The sequence below is a fragment of the Pseudorasbora parva genome, chromosome 15 (genome assembly GCF_024679245.1).
Source record: "Pseudorasbora parva isolate DD20220531a chromosome 15, ASM2467924v1, whole genome shotgun sequence".
Lineage (NCBI taxonomy): Eukaryota > Metazoa > Chordata > Actinopteri > Cypriniformes > Gobionidae > Pseudorasbora > Pseudorasbora parva.
The window spans coordinates 38343570-38360436 of record NC_090186.1 but is presented as its reverse complement, the minus strand read 5'-3'; the positions used below and the strand labels follow the sequence as shown (position 1 = coordinate 38360436).

The window sequence follows — 16867 nt, the reverse complement described above, 5'->3', positions numbered from 1 at the left end:
TACCACAAACAAGCAATAAATAAATAAAGTTTAGTCACAGTAATAACGGGCCAAACTAATAAAGACTTCAAAACCAAATCTGAGTAACCTCAGCCACACCTACTTTCACTTTCACTTTATTATATCATGTTTTCCATCTATGTCATTTCTTCCTGCGCAAGAAGGTGGAAGGAAGCAAACAGCTTTGCAAATGTCACAGTCTGTTCACAGGCTCCTCTGACTAACGGCGCATGCTGCGCAGAAAGGCTCACCATTGTTTTGCCGCATTGAAAGGTGATGCTGCTCTGAAAGTTGCTGCTCTTGTCGTTGCATTTTCTCGAGCTGTTGAAATCAAGCACAGCAGGCGAGACCTTCCGCAAGGAGAGCTCACCTATAGATAAAAAAAAACATGTTTGACAGCAGAAGTGTGTCTGCATAGCAATAAGACACTAAAGCTTTTGTGATACTGAAATTGTTTCTCAGCAAGCTGGTAACATTTAACATAAAAGTGAAAGTTATCGCTTTAAATGAACACGCTCTATATGCAATTAGACTATAGAATAAAGTCTAAAATAATACAATTAAAGTGATTTGTTAATGCACAGTGTCAAGCACAGAAAGAAGAGTTACACAAAATTGCTGTGTTCAAACCCAAGACAACTAAAGTTTATCAGCACAAACAAATTAGAAAATGACTATGCCAGATGCCACACAACAACATAAAAATATTACAGCATGTGATCTGGAGAGGTTGGCCAAACGTCTAGCAGTTCACAACCCATGGGAACAAAAAGCATGAGAAGATAACCTTATAAATGCAACAGCATAACAGACGGCTCCACAAACATGTTAAGATGGACACACTACTCTATGGCTGACATTTTAGGCCACTCTTGAACATTTATCATGCCATGTGTGGAGAAAGCAAACAAACACTAGAGTACTGCCTACTGCACAGTATTTACTACATACTATGCGTTTTAAAATAGTGGCCATCATACAATCATAAATGTTTAAAAACACAATAGTGCACTACACTGTCATTACATAACCTCATTATGTCATTTTATATTTAATTCAACATTTGCCACTTCAGTTATTTCATTAAAATTAAAATTGTTGATGTTAAAATATTTCACAAGAATAATCCAAATGAGTGTAAAATTGTTGTAACCTATTACACTTGTTTTAAGTAATTCATCAAGAAGAAGAATCTAAATTGTCGCTAGAAATGCAAGGTCACGTCGAACGCATTGCATTATTATGATGCTCATGCAGTGTGCTCTGCTTATACATTTCACATTGCAATTGTATAATAAAATATTCCAGATCCAGGCATTAAAAAATGCATATTGCACACAGTATACACTACATTAATAAGTATTGTACATAAAAAATAGTAGCCTGTTATGTTTTTCATACAACGGCTCTGATCATGATACATCATCATAAAGCTTTTATTTTGTCAAGCAGTGGTCGCAGAGGAATTCTACGAATGGCGACATTTTGTGTAAAACTGCATACAAAATTAAATATACATAAATAAATAAAATCAGTACTACTACTACATGGAGTAAACATTTTTTTTTTTTATTAAATAAAATATTTTCCACATAATTATAATAAAAAAAATTCACTCTATGAATTGGGTATTTACACATGGAGACCCTCATGAAGCTGCAAGGGAATTCTAGGGGTTGCATGGAAAAATGTAGAGTACAACCATACAAATATATATGAATGTATGGTTGTTATATATTATTTATATATAGATAATAATAATAATAATAATAATAATAATAAAAGCAATAAATAAAAATGATATTAAACTACATAAATAATCCAGCATTAAACCAATAAAATATATAATCCATCTGTAAACTGTATCCAGTGTAGACAGCGTCAGTGATTATAATGTGTTCTGTTTGCTTTCGACGTGACAATGCTCACAACCAGCAGAGGCAAATGTCAGCCGTTAAGCAACTGAATGCAAGTGGGCGGGGCCTATGAAGTGATGATGTATTTCACTGGAGGTAGGGAAATTCTAATATACTTGCACATTTGATGTCACAGTTCCTGCAATATTAAAACTAGCTGTTTCTGGAGCTTGATTAAATGAAATTTAATAGAAATTTGGCTATTGTGCGATTATGAAAGTAAAGGCTGTGATTTTAATTAAATAAATACATGACCAGTGCAACACATGTCAAACATCTTCACAAACTAGTAAGGCAGGTTCATGAACCTGCTGTCCAACAAAAGACAAATGATTAGCATTGCATTATAATATAATTTATTATTATGAAAATACTAGAGAAGGCTTGATGCGTTTCTATCTACAGCGCAAGCTTCACATTAGGGATCTCCTTCTTTCGGAGGCATATGTGGCGTTTCTGCATGAGGGTGCCCACTGGTTTCAGTATGAATGATACATGAGTGTATCTTGGGTAAAAATAGGAAAATTAATAATTCTCTCTAAACAAATTCACATGACAATTGTTTTTCTCCAGTGTCCAGGAGGCTCATATTTCATATTAAAGAAGTAGATTTGTTCTTGATTTTGCATACCTCCTGACAAAAAAAAGAGAAATTGATATATTGATAAAAGCCCAGATTTTATAATAATAATAATAATATAATGTTGTATAATAAATCCTTAGACCTTTCTACTGGCCTTTTAGTCTTAGGCTTTTTCACATTTTAAATCACAATTTCACCCAGAATAACTGCTATCAGATTTTTCACCAAATCATGCAGCCCTAAATGAGGAGGACGGTTTAGGGTATGAAACAAAGATCTTTTAGATGTCAAGAAAGCAAAGCAAATTATTTCTCATGTCATGACGACCTTTTTCAATTTTAGGATGGGTGTCCCTCACACAAGGATGACTATATTTGGAACTCTGCGGTACATAAAAAGACTCAATCTTCAGACCTTTAAAAGGTTAGTTTACCCAAAAATAAATTGTCATCATTTACTCATCATTTTTACGCAGCACTTTGAGCTTCTGCAAGAGGTTTGTTCTTGCGTGTCAAGCAGGTTCACTTCTGTTTCTGTTTGCTGATCAATGTTAAATGTGAATAAAAGCCAAATTAAATGTGTTCATTATATAAAGTGATAGAGTCTCTTCAGAAAATTTGGACTAAACAGCTCAATTGATATGGATTTGATTTACAATCTCTTTTTGTAGCTGTCAATGGAGGAACAGAAATCACTAATTTCATTAAAATATCTTCATTCGTGTTCTGAAGATGAGTGAATGTCTTACAGGTTTGGAATGACATTAAGGTGAGTAATTAATTATTAGTAATAAAGGATTTTCAATTATGGATGAACTATCCCTTTAAGATGTCACAAAAATAGCTCATGTGATAGGAGTAGCACTTCATGATTTACAATGCGTAGCGGAGCCTGACATTATTAATTACTGCCATTTAAATACTGTCACTTACTTACAAAACAGGCATTCTCCTAGTGCACCTGCTACGAGATAACTTTGACCTACTTACTGTGAAACATAAATATACGACTGCAGGAACTCGAGATAAAGAATAGCAAGAGGTGTCACTGAGAAGCATATACACTTAAATTAATGCAAACGCTAACAGATGCATTGGCAATATTGTGTGAAAGCCCAATAACAAATGCAAAGCAACCACTAAAGTGTGACATTGAGTTCCAGTAACTACTATCACCAGTCAGCACAACAAGAAATATCATATAAATAGCACACGACGGTCTTTCTATGCTTTTCTCACTGAGGTACAAAAATGACTTATGCACTGTATCTAACATGACTGAAAGTGAATAAAATGAATAAATATCTGGCAAAGATTCTATCAGCATGATCAATATCTCTTATTTTGTCATATGGTCACATGGTTTGTGATACAATATCTACGGTGTTTGTTCTGAAAACAAATTAAATGGATTCCTTCATTTAAATATGGGGCTAACACTCAGATCACTATTGGTCAGGGCAAACATTTGATAGGTTGTTGTCATATAGAGGTCAGCTGACTAGCCAGATAAGGCCAAACAGACAAGAGTTCTCTGTCTGTGCTCTGTCATGCAGCTCTTGCTTACAAGAGTAAGTTATATGACATGCACTATATCAGCCCTGGTTTATAAGGCTGTTATCTAATGCAAAGACAAAAAATAAGAACTAGTTAGTGCACTCCCATTAAAAAGTTTTAATGTTTAACATGAATATCTAGACTAAGCAAAAAAATCTATAATTTCTTTCTTTGTCCAACAGTGTTTGAGGTGACTTGAATCAATGGGAAATGGCATCAATAACATGACCAACATGATTAAAAGGGGGACTCTTGAGCAAAAACATGTTTAGGTCACATGTTAGAAAACTTTCTTTTCTTTTTTTAATATATACACCAGCATTCAAAAGTTTGCATTCAACTAATTGTTAAGTAGTTAATACTTTTCTTCATCAATGATGCATTAAACTATGGAAGCCCGTTTCCACCACTTAATACAAAAATAAAAAGAGTAATTGCTTTATATCTCAGAATTCTGACTAACTCACAACTGTGACAGAAAAAGTCTGAATTGTGACTTTACAACTCGCAATTGTGAGAAAAAAAATCATTCTAATTCTAAGATAGAAGTCGCAATTACTCTTTTTGTTTTTTTTATTTTGTGGCAGAAACGGGCTTCAATATTAAACTGATCAAAAGAGACAGTAAAATACAATTCTGTAAAGATTTGAAATGCTGTTCTTTTAGCCGTACTCTCTATTCTTCAAAGAAACAAAAAAACAACATATCAGTTTCCATAACAATATTAAGCAGTACAACTGTTTTCAACATTGATAATAAAAAATGTTTCTTGAGCAGCAAACCATCATATTAGAATGATTTTCTAAAAGGATCATGTGACACTGAGCACTGGAGTAATTATGTCATAAATTCAGCTTTGAGCACAGGAATAAATTATATTTACATATATTCAAATGTTTGTTTTAAATCATAAAATATATTTAACAATATTAATGTTTCACGATATCTTTGGTATTTTTAAATGCAGACTTGATGAGTAAAAGACACTCGTTTCTAAAAATATTCACACACAAAAATACCACCCACTCTTTTGAATGATGGTGTATAATTAAATATATATATTGCATAGAGAAAATACCAATACAATTGAAAAACATATGAAGTTGGAGAATTTTGAATCAGTGTGACTCTCACAGATGGTGTCGTGTCTATCTTAATTACTACTAAATCAAAAAAATCATTCAATTTTCATATCAGGATACAGTAAAACTGGCAATCATGATCTCATGCCAGACCCAGTAAACAGAATATTCCGGTCATTGTCAAAGTACTGATGTAATGCCATTTTCGAGTCATGAACAATGGGTTTAAACAAGTTCCAGTTGTTAAATAACATTTCCAAGTGTTTAAATTATTTTTTTTACTTTTTATGTCAGGCAGTACAACAAATAGTTGTATGGATATATTGTAGTTGTACCACCTGACATGGAAAGTGTGCCAGCCTACCCATATTTAAAATAAGCAGTTTTTCCCAGTATTTCAGAGAGATCTAAACCTAAACCTCTGGATGATAGATTATCATGTTTACTGTTATTACCTTATCAATTCATAACAGCGGCGTAGCACCAAATTTTGGGCCCTGGGTACAAATCATCTTGCTAGGCCCCTGTACCAAATACCATAGTGATACCAATGGGTGGGGTATTGCATTTTTATCATAAAAAACACTTAAAACGTAAACAAAATAAGGCACACTCTGATTAATGTATATGTATGTATAGAAAACTGAAATCTAAGGGGCCCCCTTGCCTTGGGCCCTGGGTACCCTTTACGTTATAAAATATGTACGCCATGTTATTGACCCATATCAATAGAAAAAAAAACACTTGGACCTGATAAACATTCTTCAACATAAGCTATACTATTTAAAAAGCGTAAAGCACGGATACAATAAAGTGTTCTAATGCAGTATTTTATGAACATTCTTGATGCAGTTTGGCTGTGCATTGTGTAGTCTTGGCACATTGATGCATTGCTCTTACCCACTGACTGGTGCTGGCCGCTCGTAAGGTTGTGGACACAGACCGCACTTGCACTACCACATTCAGTGTCTGGAGAGGAATCACAGATCTTCAAAGCGTAGCTCACATTGCTGTCCTGGTCAATGGCCTCCCATTTGTAACTACACACACACACACACACACACAACTTACATTTCAATCCATGTGCAAGATCAAAATTTATTTCAGTTGCATGACATCATCCGATCATAAAATAGGCTGAATGGCTAAATTAATGCATTTCTTTGTCTCAGGTGTGACAAAGTGTCTGTTATGGTTTAAATTAGGTGCCTTGATGCACCCAGGCTAAAGAAGGGCCAAAACTATCATCCCCCTTATTGTATATAAAAGCAGTGATCAGAAAAACGACATTATATTTAAACGCATGAAGTTCTTTCTTAACAAGTGTTTATAAGTTGTACATCGGGGTTTGCTAGCAATGATCAGCATCAAGAGTGTGTGTTTATTTATTTAGGACCTCACCTGCACAGATCCTGGTACCATGGTCTGTCATCCGACCCCACTGCTGGTGAGACACACTGAAGCAGTATGAAACTAGAAACAGTAGCAACGATTCCGCTAAAAAGAATACGAGCCATATTTTCGCAAGAACATAAATTAGTGCGCGCAGTCCGACATGATACAGCAGTCCTTTCTGGTTACTGATCATTACCCGTGTACAGGAACCACTCACAGTCACATGACGGCATGACATGTGGTACAGGTCACGTGGTTCGCTGGAAAAGAAAGTCCAAAATGGGCGTGGCTTAGCGGGGCAGACGTTAACAAAATTCCCTTTACTGCTTTTTTTTTTTTTTTTTAGTTATGTAAGAAATTATTTATAATTAGAGGGTCAATTATTGAAAAATAAAACCCTGTCCAGTAATATCACAATCAGTAATCGCTTTTTCTGTAATAATGTCCGGCTCCATGCCGGCCTACCAAATAAATAATTTAGTGCTGGGGAAAAATTTATCGTGATTAATCGCATCCAAAATAAAAGTTTGTGTTTACATAATATACGTGTGTGTACTGTGTATAATTATGCTTTTATATATATATATATATATATATATATATATATATATATATATATATATATATGAAAATGTTTTTGTATATATATATATATATGCACATACATACAGGTCCTTCTCAAATAATTAGCATATTGTGATAAAGTTCATTGTTTTTCATAATGTAATGATAAAAATGAATCTTTCATATATTTTAGATTCATTGCACACCAACTGAAATATTTCAGGTCTTTTATTGTTTTAGTACTGATGATTTTGGCATACAGCTCATGAATACCCAAAATATCTAAACATTTTTTGCATATTTCATCCGACCAATAAAAGAAAAGTGTTTTTAATACAAAAAAAGTCAACCTTCAAATAATTATGTTCAGTTATGCACTCAGTTCTTGGTCGGGAATCCTTTTGCAGAAATGACTAAATAGTGATTAATGATATAAATAATCATCCCAAATAAAAGTTTGTGTTTATGTAATAATCTAATAATGTAATTATGTGTGTGTAATTAAAATGCACATACATGTATATATATTTATATATAAGAAAATATGTTTTTGTGTATAAACAAAGCATAAAAATGTCTCAAATAAGACAAACATCATGACTACAGTGCTGCTCAATGGATGATTTGGCTGTTTTAGCCGCGATGCGCCGCCTCGATTTTTTTTTAACTACATGACACCGTCCAATACTTGGCGATAAGCCAATTTCACAAAAAAAAATGATATTGCCTTGTTAAGCTACACTATATTTCACTGAGAACAAAACCTTACTGAAGTCGACGATACGTAAATGTAGTTAAAATCATCATATGAATGAACTAACAGTCTGTAATGACAGTTAAATCAGGATGGTGTAGGTTCGAATCCCACTTCTGACAACAATCTTTATCCACACAGCTATTTCACACCTCAACATTATCTTTTTATTTGTGTGTTAAAACAGAACTGGAAATATTACATCTTCTCAAAAAAAAAACAAAAAAAAAAACAAACTAATCAGCAAAATGAAACTGAGGTCAAATGTCAATCCTTTTAATAAAAAAAGGAAAAAAAAAGAAAAGAAAAGCTGTTTACATTGTAAAGCCATCATAGCAGTCAATAAACTGATGGTATATTTCATCAGTCACGTCTATTTATACATACAAAAGACCTGCCAAAAAAACTAGGTTCTTTAAATAAAAAATGATGCAATATTTAGTTGCATGGTTAAAATGTTATTTTAAGATCTTACTATGACTAATGTTTGAACACTACAACCTCAAAGCAAAATGCTCTATTTCTACAAAACACAATTATGGAACATAACTAGGAAGTCAAAAAACGACAAAAAAAAAGAAACAAAATCCAGGCATTCCAAAGCTGGATTATTCTTTTAATGCAATGCAGAGCGTGAGCTGCCAGCTTCTGGGGTCTGAAATAAACCAATGGGAAAATTGAATTTATCTACATATTAAACATCCAGAGAATTCATTCTTTTTTTTTTTTTAAATAACTTACCTTCTCACATCAGTGCACCTAAGAAATTGAAGGAAGAAAAAAAACTTAAGTCATAGGTAATTTATAAGTCTTTATAAAACATTACCAGTTAAATGTTTGGACAGTGAATTTCCTGTAATTGTTTCCTGAATATTTTGAATCCATATGACCACACAGGCCAGGATCTAAAAAGATTTGATTTTTATACCAACAATGGCCAGTAGGTGACACTATCCCCAAACTTTACAGGTATTCAGCTCAATAGGCCAGTTTATGACCATACACTGCAGAACTACAACCCTAATAGTTTTTCTGTAGTCAGCAGTCAATTTAGTTGACCATGTCAACCGCATAGTCAACATCCCTGCACTGTGATTCAGTAACTGTAGCACAAAATAACCTTGGTGAGGATTGGTCTAAATCATACAAGCCAAACTTTGTGAAGTGTCTTAGGTAGCTAAATATTATTACAAATTACAATCTATGAATACATTTTCAAATGTAACTTATTCCTGTGATGTCAAAGCTGAATTTTCAATCATTACTCCAATGTTCAGTGTCACATGATCCTCCAGAAATTCACTGTCACTTTTGAACAGTTTAATGCATATTAAGAGAATAAGTGTGTGTCCAAATATTTGACTGGTCATGTAATGTAGACCATAAAAACTGAAAAGACTAATGCAATAAATTAAAGTAGTTTTTTTTTAAATTATTCTCACTCACATTGTTTGATACCTGAAGGTGGACTAAGCATTGTCCTCTCCACAGGTCCCAGGTGATCACCACTGCTGTTCAAAGGGTATGAAGCGTCTTTCTCCACAACAGAATCTTGAGACGACTTTTGTTCAAACATGGACTCATTTGAGAAGCCCTGCTGAGAACTTTTGGCCTTGCGCGTGTACTCAGTGATCATGGATAAAACATTCACAGTGCTGGAGATGTCTTGTTGTTTAGACTCTCTATTGGGTACTTGCTTTTGCTGAAATCTGATTCCAAGCATTTGATCGATATACATGGCATGATCAGCATCTACCAACTCTTTGGCTAGATTTCCCTTTTCTGTAATAATGTCAACCTCCCATTGTGTCTCAGAAACGTGCTGTCTGAAACGGATTTGTAGGTTACCGCGAACCATACAGTTCTGGAAGAAAACTATGGCATCATCAGACCAGTCCTGGCCTTTGGGTTTCACTCCCCTCAGTAAACAATGATAGGTGACTTTAGGTAATGTACTGAGCTCCTCTGGGAGTTTTTTTAGCTGGCAGACATCCCGTTGGGACAAAACTGAATACTGCCCATAGTCAACCAAGTTTATGAGCACAGAAGTGGAATCACACTGCACGATCTCGGCCCTGCACCATTTTTTCTTCTCCGCCGATTTCAACAAACAGCTCGCACCAGGAACAAAATCAACTTCTGGTAGAGGCACCAACTCTTCGGGAAGGTTCCCAAGAATGGCAGAGACGGTATCTACAATCAAAAGCAGGTCCTCGAGAATGACATAAAATTCAGATGGGGTTGTGACTGCTGCTGCAAATCCTTTATATTCAAAGTTCATTTGGACAGGAGCCTGGAAAAGGGTCTGTGGTCGACCCAAACTGATCTTTGAAGAAGTGTCCAGGAAGGGAGGATGGTCATCAACAACAAGCAACTCATCAGGACTTTCCACTGCGTCAATATGTTCCACATCTTGCAGAACAAGGCTAACAGGTGACTCGGAATTTTCGTGAGCATTTGCAGTACATGTTGAAACATCTTGCAGCGCAACATTAGCAGGTGACTTGGAGGTCTCATGATCATTTGCATTACATGTAGAAACATTTTCCTGCAACTTTCTTGAAGTTTTAGTCACTGAAATGCTTGTGTCACATGGTTGCTTGACAACAACGGCCTTAGGCATCAAGTGTTTTTGCTTCTTGTTGTACTTTCTATTCCAAAAGACATATGTCGGGTAGTAAGCAGCTGATTTCTTTATTGTCTTTGTAGTAACCATCTTGCTTCCGAGTTCATTTTTGCGTTGCGTGTTTGACTTTGTCTTTTGCTGGAAGGTTCTAACTTCTGCATGATTCTTTTTGAGTTCACATTTGTATTGTTGTGTGTATGACTCAGTCTTTTGCTGGAAGGTTTTAACTGATTTATTCTTGTGGACGTGAGAACCGGTTTGGGTTTCACTCTGGGACACTTCTGGCAATTTGTCTTGACTAGTCAAGACTTCATCTTTGCTCTGAACATCATCAAACTTTGAGTTTCCATGCGTGTGGCCATCCTCAATCTTGATGCTCACTTTCCATGAATTTTCAAGCTTTTGAATGAATTCTACCATTAAAGGTTTACCAACTGCTTCCTTGATAAAAGAGTCATTGTTCTCAAAAGAGTAAGGTTCTGCAAGTGTGCATGGAGTGCTCAATCTGGGCTGAGACAAAAAAGTATTGGTTAGCATGTGAACATTCTTTTTGTCGATAGTTGCAGGATTGCCATAATCAATAAACTCAACTGCTACGTGGCCACAGTTTGAAACGTTGGTGACAACAGCTCTGTACAAAGCCAAGTCGTCTTCATACTCAGCGACAACAAGGTCTCCTACTTTCACTTTAGTTGCCACATTTTTCATGTTATCCTTAAAGACAGTGCTGTTTAGTTCTTCAGCCATTTGAAGGATCTTTGGTTCATCATCTTCCATCTGGATAAAGAAACTACTAACAGAATTGCTATGAGAAATGAAGCCCACGCCTGAAGAACCTGGTTTAATTTTGACAGCAGGAAGATCACAAAGTTTTGGCAAGCTCTGATGTGATGGCAGTACTTTAAGAGAACAGGTAGTGTCCAGTCGTTCCTCTTTTATTAATGCTTTATGTTGAGTTTCAGGAGATTTTATGGGTTTTGAAGTTTGGTTACCACCCTGTTTGTTTTTATCACGTCCCCTCTCTTTGGAGTTCACTTTACGGTTTAAAACACGGTCATCCACTTCTTTCTGGGAATCTAAAGCAGGTTTGCTGACAGCCAGATTACGTTCTGCCACACTGCAAGTTGCCATGAGCTCTCTGACTTTTTCATTGATGTGCACATTTCCATCATACAGATCACAAACAAAATGTCCATTGTTGTCCCTTGACATAAACTTGGCCTGGAAGGATTTGTTGAGGATATCAGTTTCAAGCCACGTGTTGACATCTGGCAAATGTTCCCCCTCTGGAACATTCAAAAGGCTGCATCTCAGAGCCTGCATTGGTGTCATCAATAAATCAACCGCCGTTTTGGGAATTGGCATCACATTTGTTTTCTCAGAAATTTGCTTATCACCATAATCAACAAAGAACACACTCACATGCTGACGGGATTGGACAGGGTGTGTCAGAGCCCTGTACCAATTGCCATCAGAGAAATATTTGGCCAGGCAAACATTACCGCTGCTGTCGTCTAAGGTTGAAGTCAAGAGCTGACTTTCTTCAGCAACTCTCTCCATCAGTGTATCAAGGATCTCTGAATTCCTGTCGAGCTGAAAATAGATTTCCCAAGGACTGCAAACATTAGTAACATGCACCAGTTCTTCGCTTCCAGAACTCATGTTGAAAGATGAGTAAATGAAGGAGCAAGGGTACAATGATGAAATTAGCTGCTTTGGAGTTTGCATTTCCACCGCAACACCTTTCTCTACAAGATATGTGGTAGCCTGTTGAAGAGCTGTATGAATGGTGACCACATTAAGGAGACCCTTTCCTTCCTCATAAAGCTGGGAATGAACTCTGCATATACTAGGCGAACCATCGGAGACAAAATCCCTGAACAACCTGCAAGCATCTGAACTCCAAGAACTTTCTCCAACAGGTTCAATCAAGTTCAAACTACATCTAAATGCTTGTTCATGAAGTTCCAAGAACTGTGGTGCAAGAGGTTGGATGTTCTGCATTCTTTCCTGGATAAATATACCAAAGTCAACCAGGATCAAGGAAAGTTGCTCATTATTTTTTCCTAATATGCATGCTCTATGCCATCGGTTATCCTGTGGACACTTTACAGCACAACATCCACCTGTCATTTCAAACGCAACTGTGTGCGTTTGGTAAAATACCTGCATGTCTTCCATCAATTTGTCTCGCTCAACTTTTGTGCTCTCGTTTATGCACCAAAAATCAGATGGAGAATTTATATGTGAGCAACGGACACTTACTTCAGATCCGGGCTTGAAAGGTGTCGGTTTGAATGTTTCAGCAGAAACAACCTTCAGTTTTGGTGTCTCATTAGGACTACGTCTTTCAAGTTCATTCTGTTCACACTCTGGGTTCAACTGTTTTGGATTGGACTTATAAGAGGTGACTTTGCAAAAGGTCACCACTCGAGGGTCCTTTCTATTTTTTTTCTTGCTCAGACCATTTCCTTTGTCTTTACATGGCTTCTCCACTTTTACAGATGCGAGTGCCGGGTTGTATCTCCAATCCAGGGCCATCTTTGCTGTTGTCATGATGGTTGCAATGCTACTGCAATTTTCAGCACCTCTCTCAAAAAGATCAACAACATATTTAGCATTTTTTCTGTGGATGACATGAACCACCAAGGTTTTGTCTGATGTGACTTGCCTGAAGAAGTTGGAGGCTGTGGTTGTCCAGATGTCCTCAAACGGAGCCACGTGTGCTAAAGCACACTTCAGTGCAAATTCTGGTAGAATGGCAAACTTAGGGGGGAGCTTCTTAATTAAAATGCTTGGCACTTTTTCAGTGTTTCCGAAGTCAATGAAAAACACCTCAGCTCCATTTTCCAAAGTATCTACTACAATGGCCCTGTAGTAATGCATGTCTTTTTCGTACATTGCACAGCAAAGTGCACCAGGCATTGGGTCTTCAAAAACCTCCTCTTTCAACTGTAGTTTGCTGAAGTAATCGGCCATATCTTTTGTCATGTTTTCAAAATTTGGATTTTGTTCTTTGGTCCTCATCCAGAAATCTTTTGGACTCTGGACATGCACCACATAGCCCTCAAATAAAGAACCATCAGGCATTACTTGACCAGAAACTGAATCACAAGTCTGGGTCGCTTTCGGCTCTGTAGCATACATCTTTGAAAGGATATTCTGAGGAAAGTTGGACTTGCAGTCAAAACCTTGACTTCCAAGGAGTTTAACTTCGGCTTGCTCCTCTGAGTGTTTCTCAGCAGTGATCAATGTGACCAAGTAGAAGTTTTGATCTTTGCAAAAGTCATCGATTGCAACTTCCAAAGCTTTCCCTAGCAATCCGGTCTTCAGAGCCCCTAGTTGTTGGTTTTCAATGGTCTCATCTGGCTCTACCAAGCATGAGAGTGAACATGGGAATGCCATGATCGGTGTTGAGATGAATTCTGAGGGTAGCTGATGGATGTTTTCAACTTTCACTGATTCAGAATAGCCACTGTCGACAAACACAACTTGGACCTGTGAGTTAAGGGGGAGACATTGAACAAAACCTCTGTGCCATTTTCCATCTTTCCCCTTGATGGCACAGAGCAAGCCAAGATTTTCAAGTGGTTTATTGCTTGGGTAACCACTGCCTGATTGACATGCAAGTGCTAATTTGTCCGACATTTCTTGCAGTTCCTTCCCCGTTGATGACAGTCGACAGTAAAACAATCCAGGATTCACGGCTGCGGCTACAACAACTCTTACTTTTTGACCAACTTTCAGCTTTGGACCATTAAGTGACAGAATTTCTTCAAAGCCCAGCAGGCCTGAGGATTTGAGACAACATTCCTGCCCAATTTTCTTTTCAATCAAAAGATCTGGGACGGATTCATTGTTTTGTAGAATTGGTTCCCCAATAAGAATCTCAACCAGTAGCAGAAACGTACTAGTGTCCACATATCTCCCAAGCCTCATTTTTAACAAGTCACTGTTAATGTCCGGAACTTCAAGAATGAGGACATGGTACGGCAGACGGGCGTGAATGTATCCTTTGATCTGGCTGCCTATCAAGGAAGAGAAATAATTCTCTGTCAGCCTCTCCCATCGGTTCTGGACTGGCAGTATATTGGCAAAGAAACCGCAGACAATCTTTGGTGGGAGCATTAGGAGGTTGTCACATATAGAGGACAAATGGCTGGGCCCAACAATCAACACATCACCATGGTCTATCAAAAACATGTGGAATAAATTGTTCTGTATGTTTTGGACTCTTCCTCTGTACCAGCGACCAGACACGGCATCTTCTACCAAGCAAACGTCTCCAACTTGAGCAGAAACTTTCGATTTCACAGCATTTTGAATTTCAACTTGAAGAATGTTGTAGTCCAGTTCACAGATGGTCATATATTGGCCCTGAAAGTGTATCAGTGTCTCTTCAGGACTGCAGTCAATGTGACTCAGCTTCAGCTCCACAGGCCACAAAACACATGGAGCAGGGAGCTTTGATTCCTCTTTTGCCCTAAAAATACAAATAAATAAAAATGGTTACAAATAATGATTATGAAACTCATCTACCGTCAGCAGTCAGTAAATATGCATTTATGTAATTTAAAGCTGTACTCCGTAAGTTTTGCCTCTTTGCAGCCATCTCTGTTTGAAACATGCGATTGCAGTTATTTGTGGAAAATTTAACCAAAAAAAAATTACGGACTGCAGCTTTAAACAAGTCTTTGATTATCTAATAAATATAATTTTCACAATCCTTGCAGACTTAGTCGAATTCAGCTCTGAGATCTTCTAAAAGTGTGCATTTGTAGATAGTGTAGAGTTGTTTATAAAATCAATTTGTTACTTGCAAGATGTCTAAGACGCACATATTCTGTACTGTACATATTCTGTAAATTCATGTTTCTGTACGCACATATTCACGCTCACAGAGAACGTATTATGCAAATTAGTGATTGACCGATATTGTTTTTGAAACCTATAGGTATATGAATTATTTGCATGTTTATGTGCCGATAACCGATTCATAGAACCGATATTTATTGGTTAAAGGAAGTGTATGTAAGATTGTGGCCAAAACTGGTACTGCAATCGCTATCCCCCCTCCCCCTCACTTAAGGTTGCCAGATAGGCTGCAGGATCCAGCAGGAGCGTTTGTAGCTGCAGCTGTGGTAACTAGAGCAGATCTGGCAACCTGGATGCCAAAACACAACTGACTTTGTGATTGGTCGATAGGTGGAGGGCGGAGGGCGGAGCTTCAGGCCAAAACATGACAACATCAACATCAGTTGAGGGCTGCAACAACAACTTTTAAATGACAATATCCTGACCGGACTACTGTTGTCAGTGATAGAAGTATTTGAAATTAATATGATTTCTTAATGTCTAGTGACATATCAGAGCCATTTTATGATTAATTGAAATACATTTCTTACATACAGTTCCTTTAAGTGTTAACATATCAAGCATGTAACATCTCATTTTTGCATGAATGGTTATGTTAAATAAAGTTTATTAATTAAGGGAGGGCAGTTATTTTACCTTTGAACACCATTGTTGACTCCCCTCTCCCCCCAGACACAATTCTTTAAATGACGGTACCCGATCCCCGGTTCATCACAGAATCCAGCCATAAAAAAATGGTTTCTGTGTGAATGAATGTTGCAGATGCACGGTTGCATTTACCACACATGCACACTGAAGCATGCATGTCTTCAGGCTGGGCCAGGGGTTGACTGTGATCCAAGTGTAACAGCATCGACTGGTCATTTAACAGTCTTTTAAAGGGTTACTTCAGCGATTAACATATGGCTTTGTATCAGTAGAAACCCTGGAGTATATTCAAATGATCGTGCTCCCCCCTCTTATATCCCCCTGAGACGAGAGATTTATGCATTTTATTTCTGGAAAAATTCCTCTCGTGACGCAAATTGACGATATTTGCGTCACGAGAGGAATGATTGCCCAGAGGCTAAAGACTACAGCCAGCAGAGGGAGCCATTTCCGCATGTTTTCAACTCGTGCATGGGGAATGGAGATCACACTTACAGCCCAGCTCAGCTACAGGCATTAATTTAAACGGATGCTAAGCAATGTAAGTGTTTTAACTTCTCAAATTAATTTCTATGAAAGTTAAGCTTCCAAAGGCATGAACTGAAAACGCGTTGTGAATGTATGCCGCGAATGTGGTCGCGATTACCTCAGCTCTCATCACGAGAGCTCATCAACTCATTTATGACGTTAAATGTAATCTGACTCCTAATCTGAGTCTGCTGTGAAACTCACGCGGCAACTCGATCGTTATATTGAACAGACACGTTCAGTATTTAATTGTAGGAACTCAGTCTCTGTAATCCAGTAGCGGTGGCTTTGGGAATGGCCTCACAGGGCAGCGAAGCATTCTGGGAATTGTAGTCTTTCA

The 16867-nt window shown here is 37.2% G+C and overlaps 2 protein-coding genes across 3 annotated transcripts in view; both read right to left on the bottom strand.

The window, feature by feature from the left end:
* igf2r (insulin-like growth factor 2 receptor) overlaps nucleotides 1-6766 on the bottom strand; it is a 41259-nt gene extending 34493 nt beyond the window's left edge. The window contains exons 1-3 of the mRNA XM_067417984.1: nucleotides 6539-6766; nucleotides 6038-6177; nucleotides 252-370 (exon numbers count right to left, since the gene is read on the bottom strand). Coding sequence (XP_067274085.1) covers nucleotides 252-370; nucleotides 6038-6177; nucleotides 6539-6654 — 375 coding nt within the window. The 5' untranslated portion in view covers nucleotides 6655-6766. The remainder of the gene's footprint in view (nucleotides 1-251; nucleotides 371-6037; nucleotides 6178-6538) is intronic.
* Nucleotides 6767-8007: 1241 nt separating this feature from the next.
* The window catches only part of tdrd15 (tudor domain containing 15), a 13508-nt gene continuing 4648 nt past the window's right edge, over nucleotides 8008-16867 (bottom strand). Inside the window, exons 3-5 of one of the 2 annotated variants that reach the window (XM_067417977.1) lie at nucleotides 9297-14959; nucleotides 8592-8609; nucleotides 8008-8505 (exon numbers count right to left, since the gene is read on the bottom strand). In XM_067417977.1, the coding sequence (XP_067274078.1) occupies nucleotides 8596-8609; nucleotides 9297-14959 (5677 nt within the window). In that variant the 3' untranslated portion in view covers nucleotides 8008-8505; nucleotides 8592-8595. The remainder of the gene's footprint in view (nucleotides 8506-8591; nucleotides 8610-9296; nucleotides 14960-16867) is intronic. The other variant, XM_067417979.1, reaches the window with a different exon arrangement.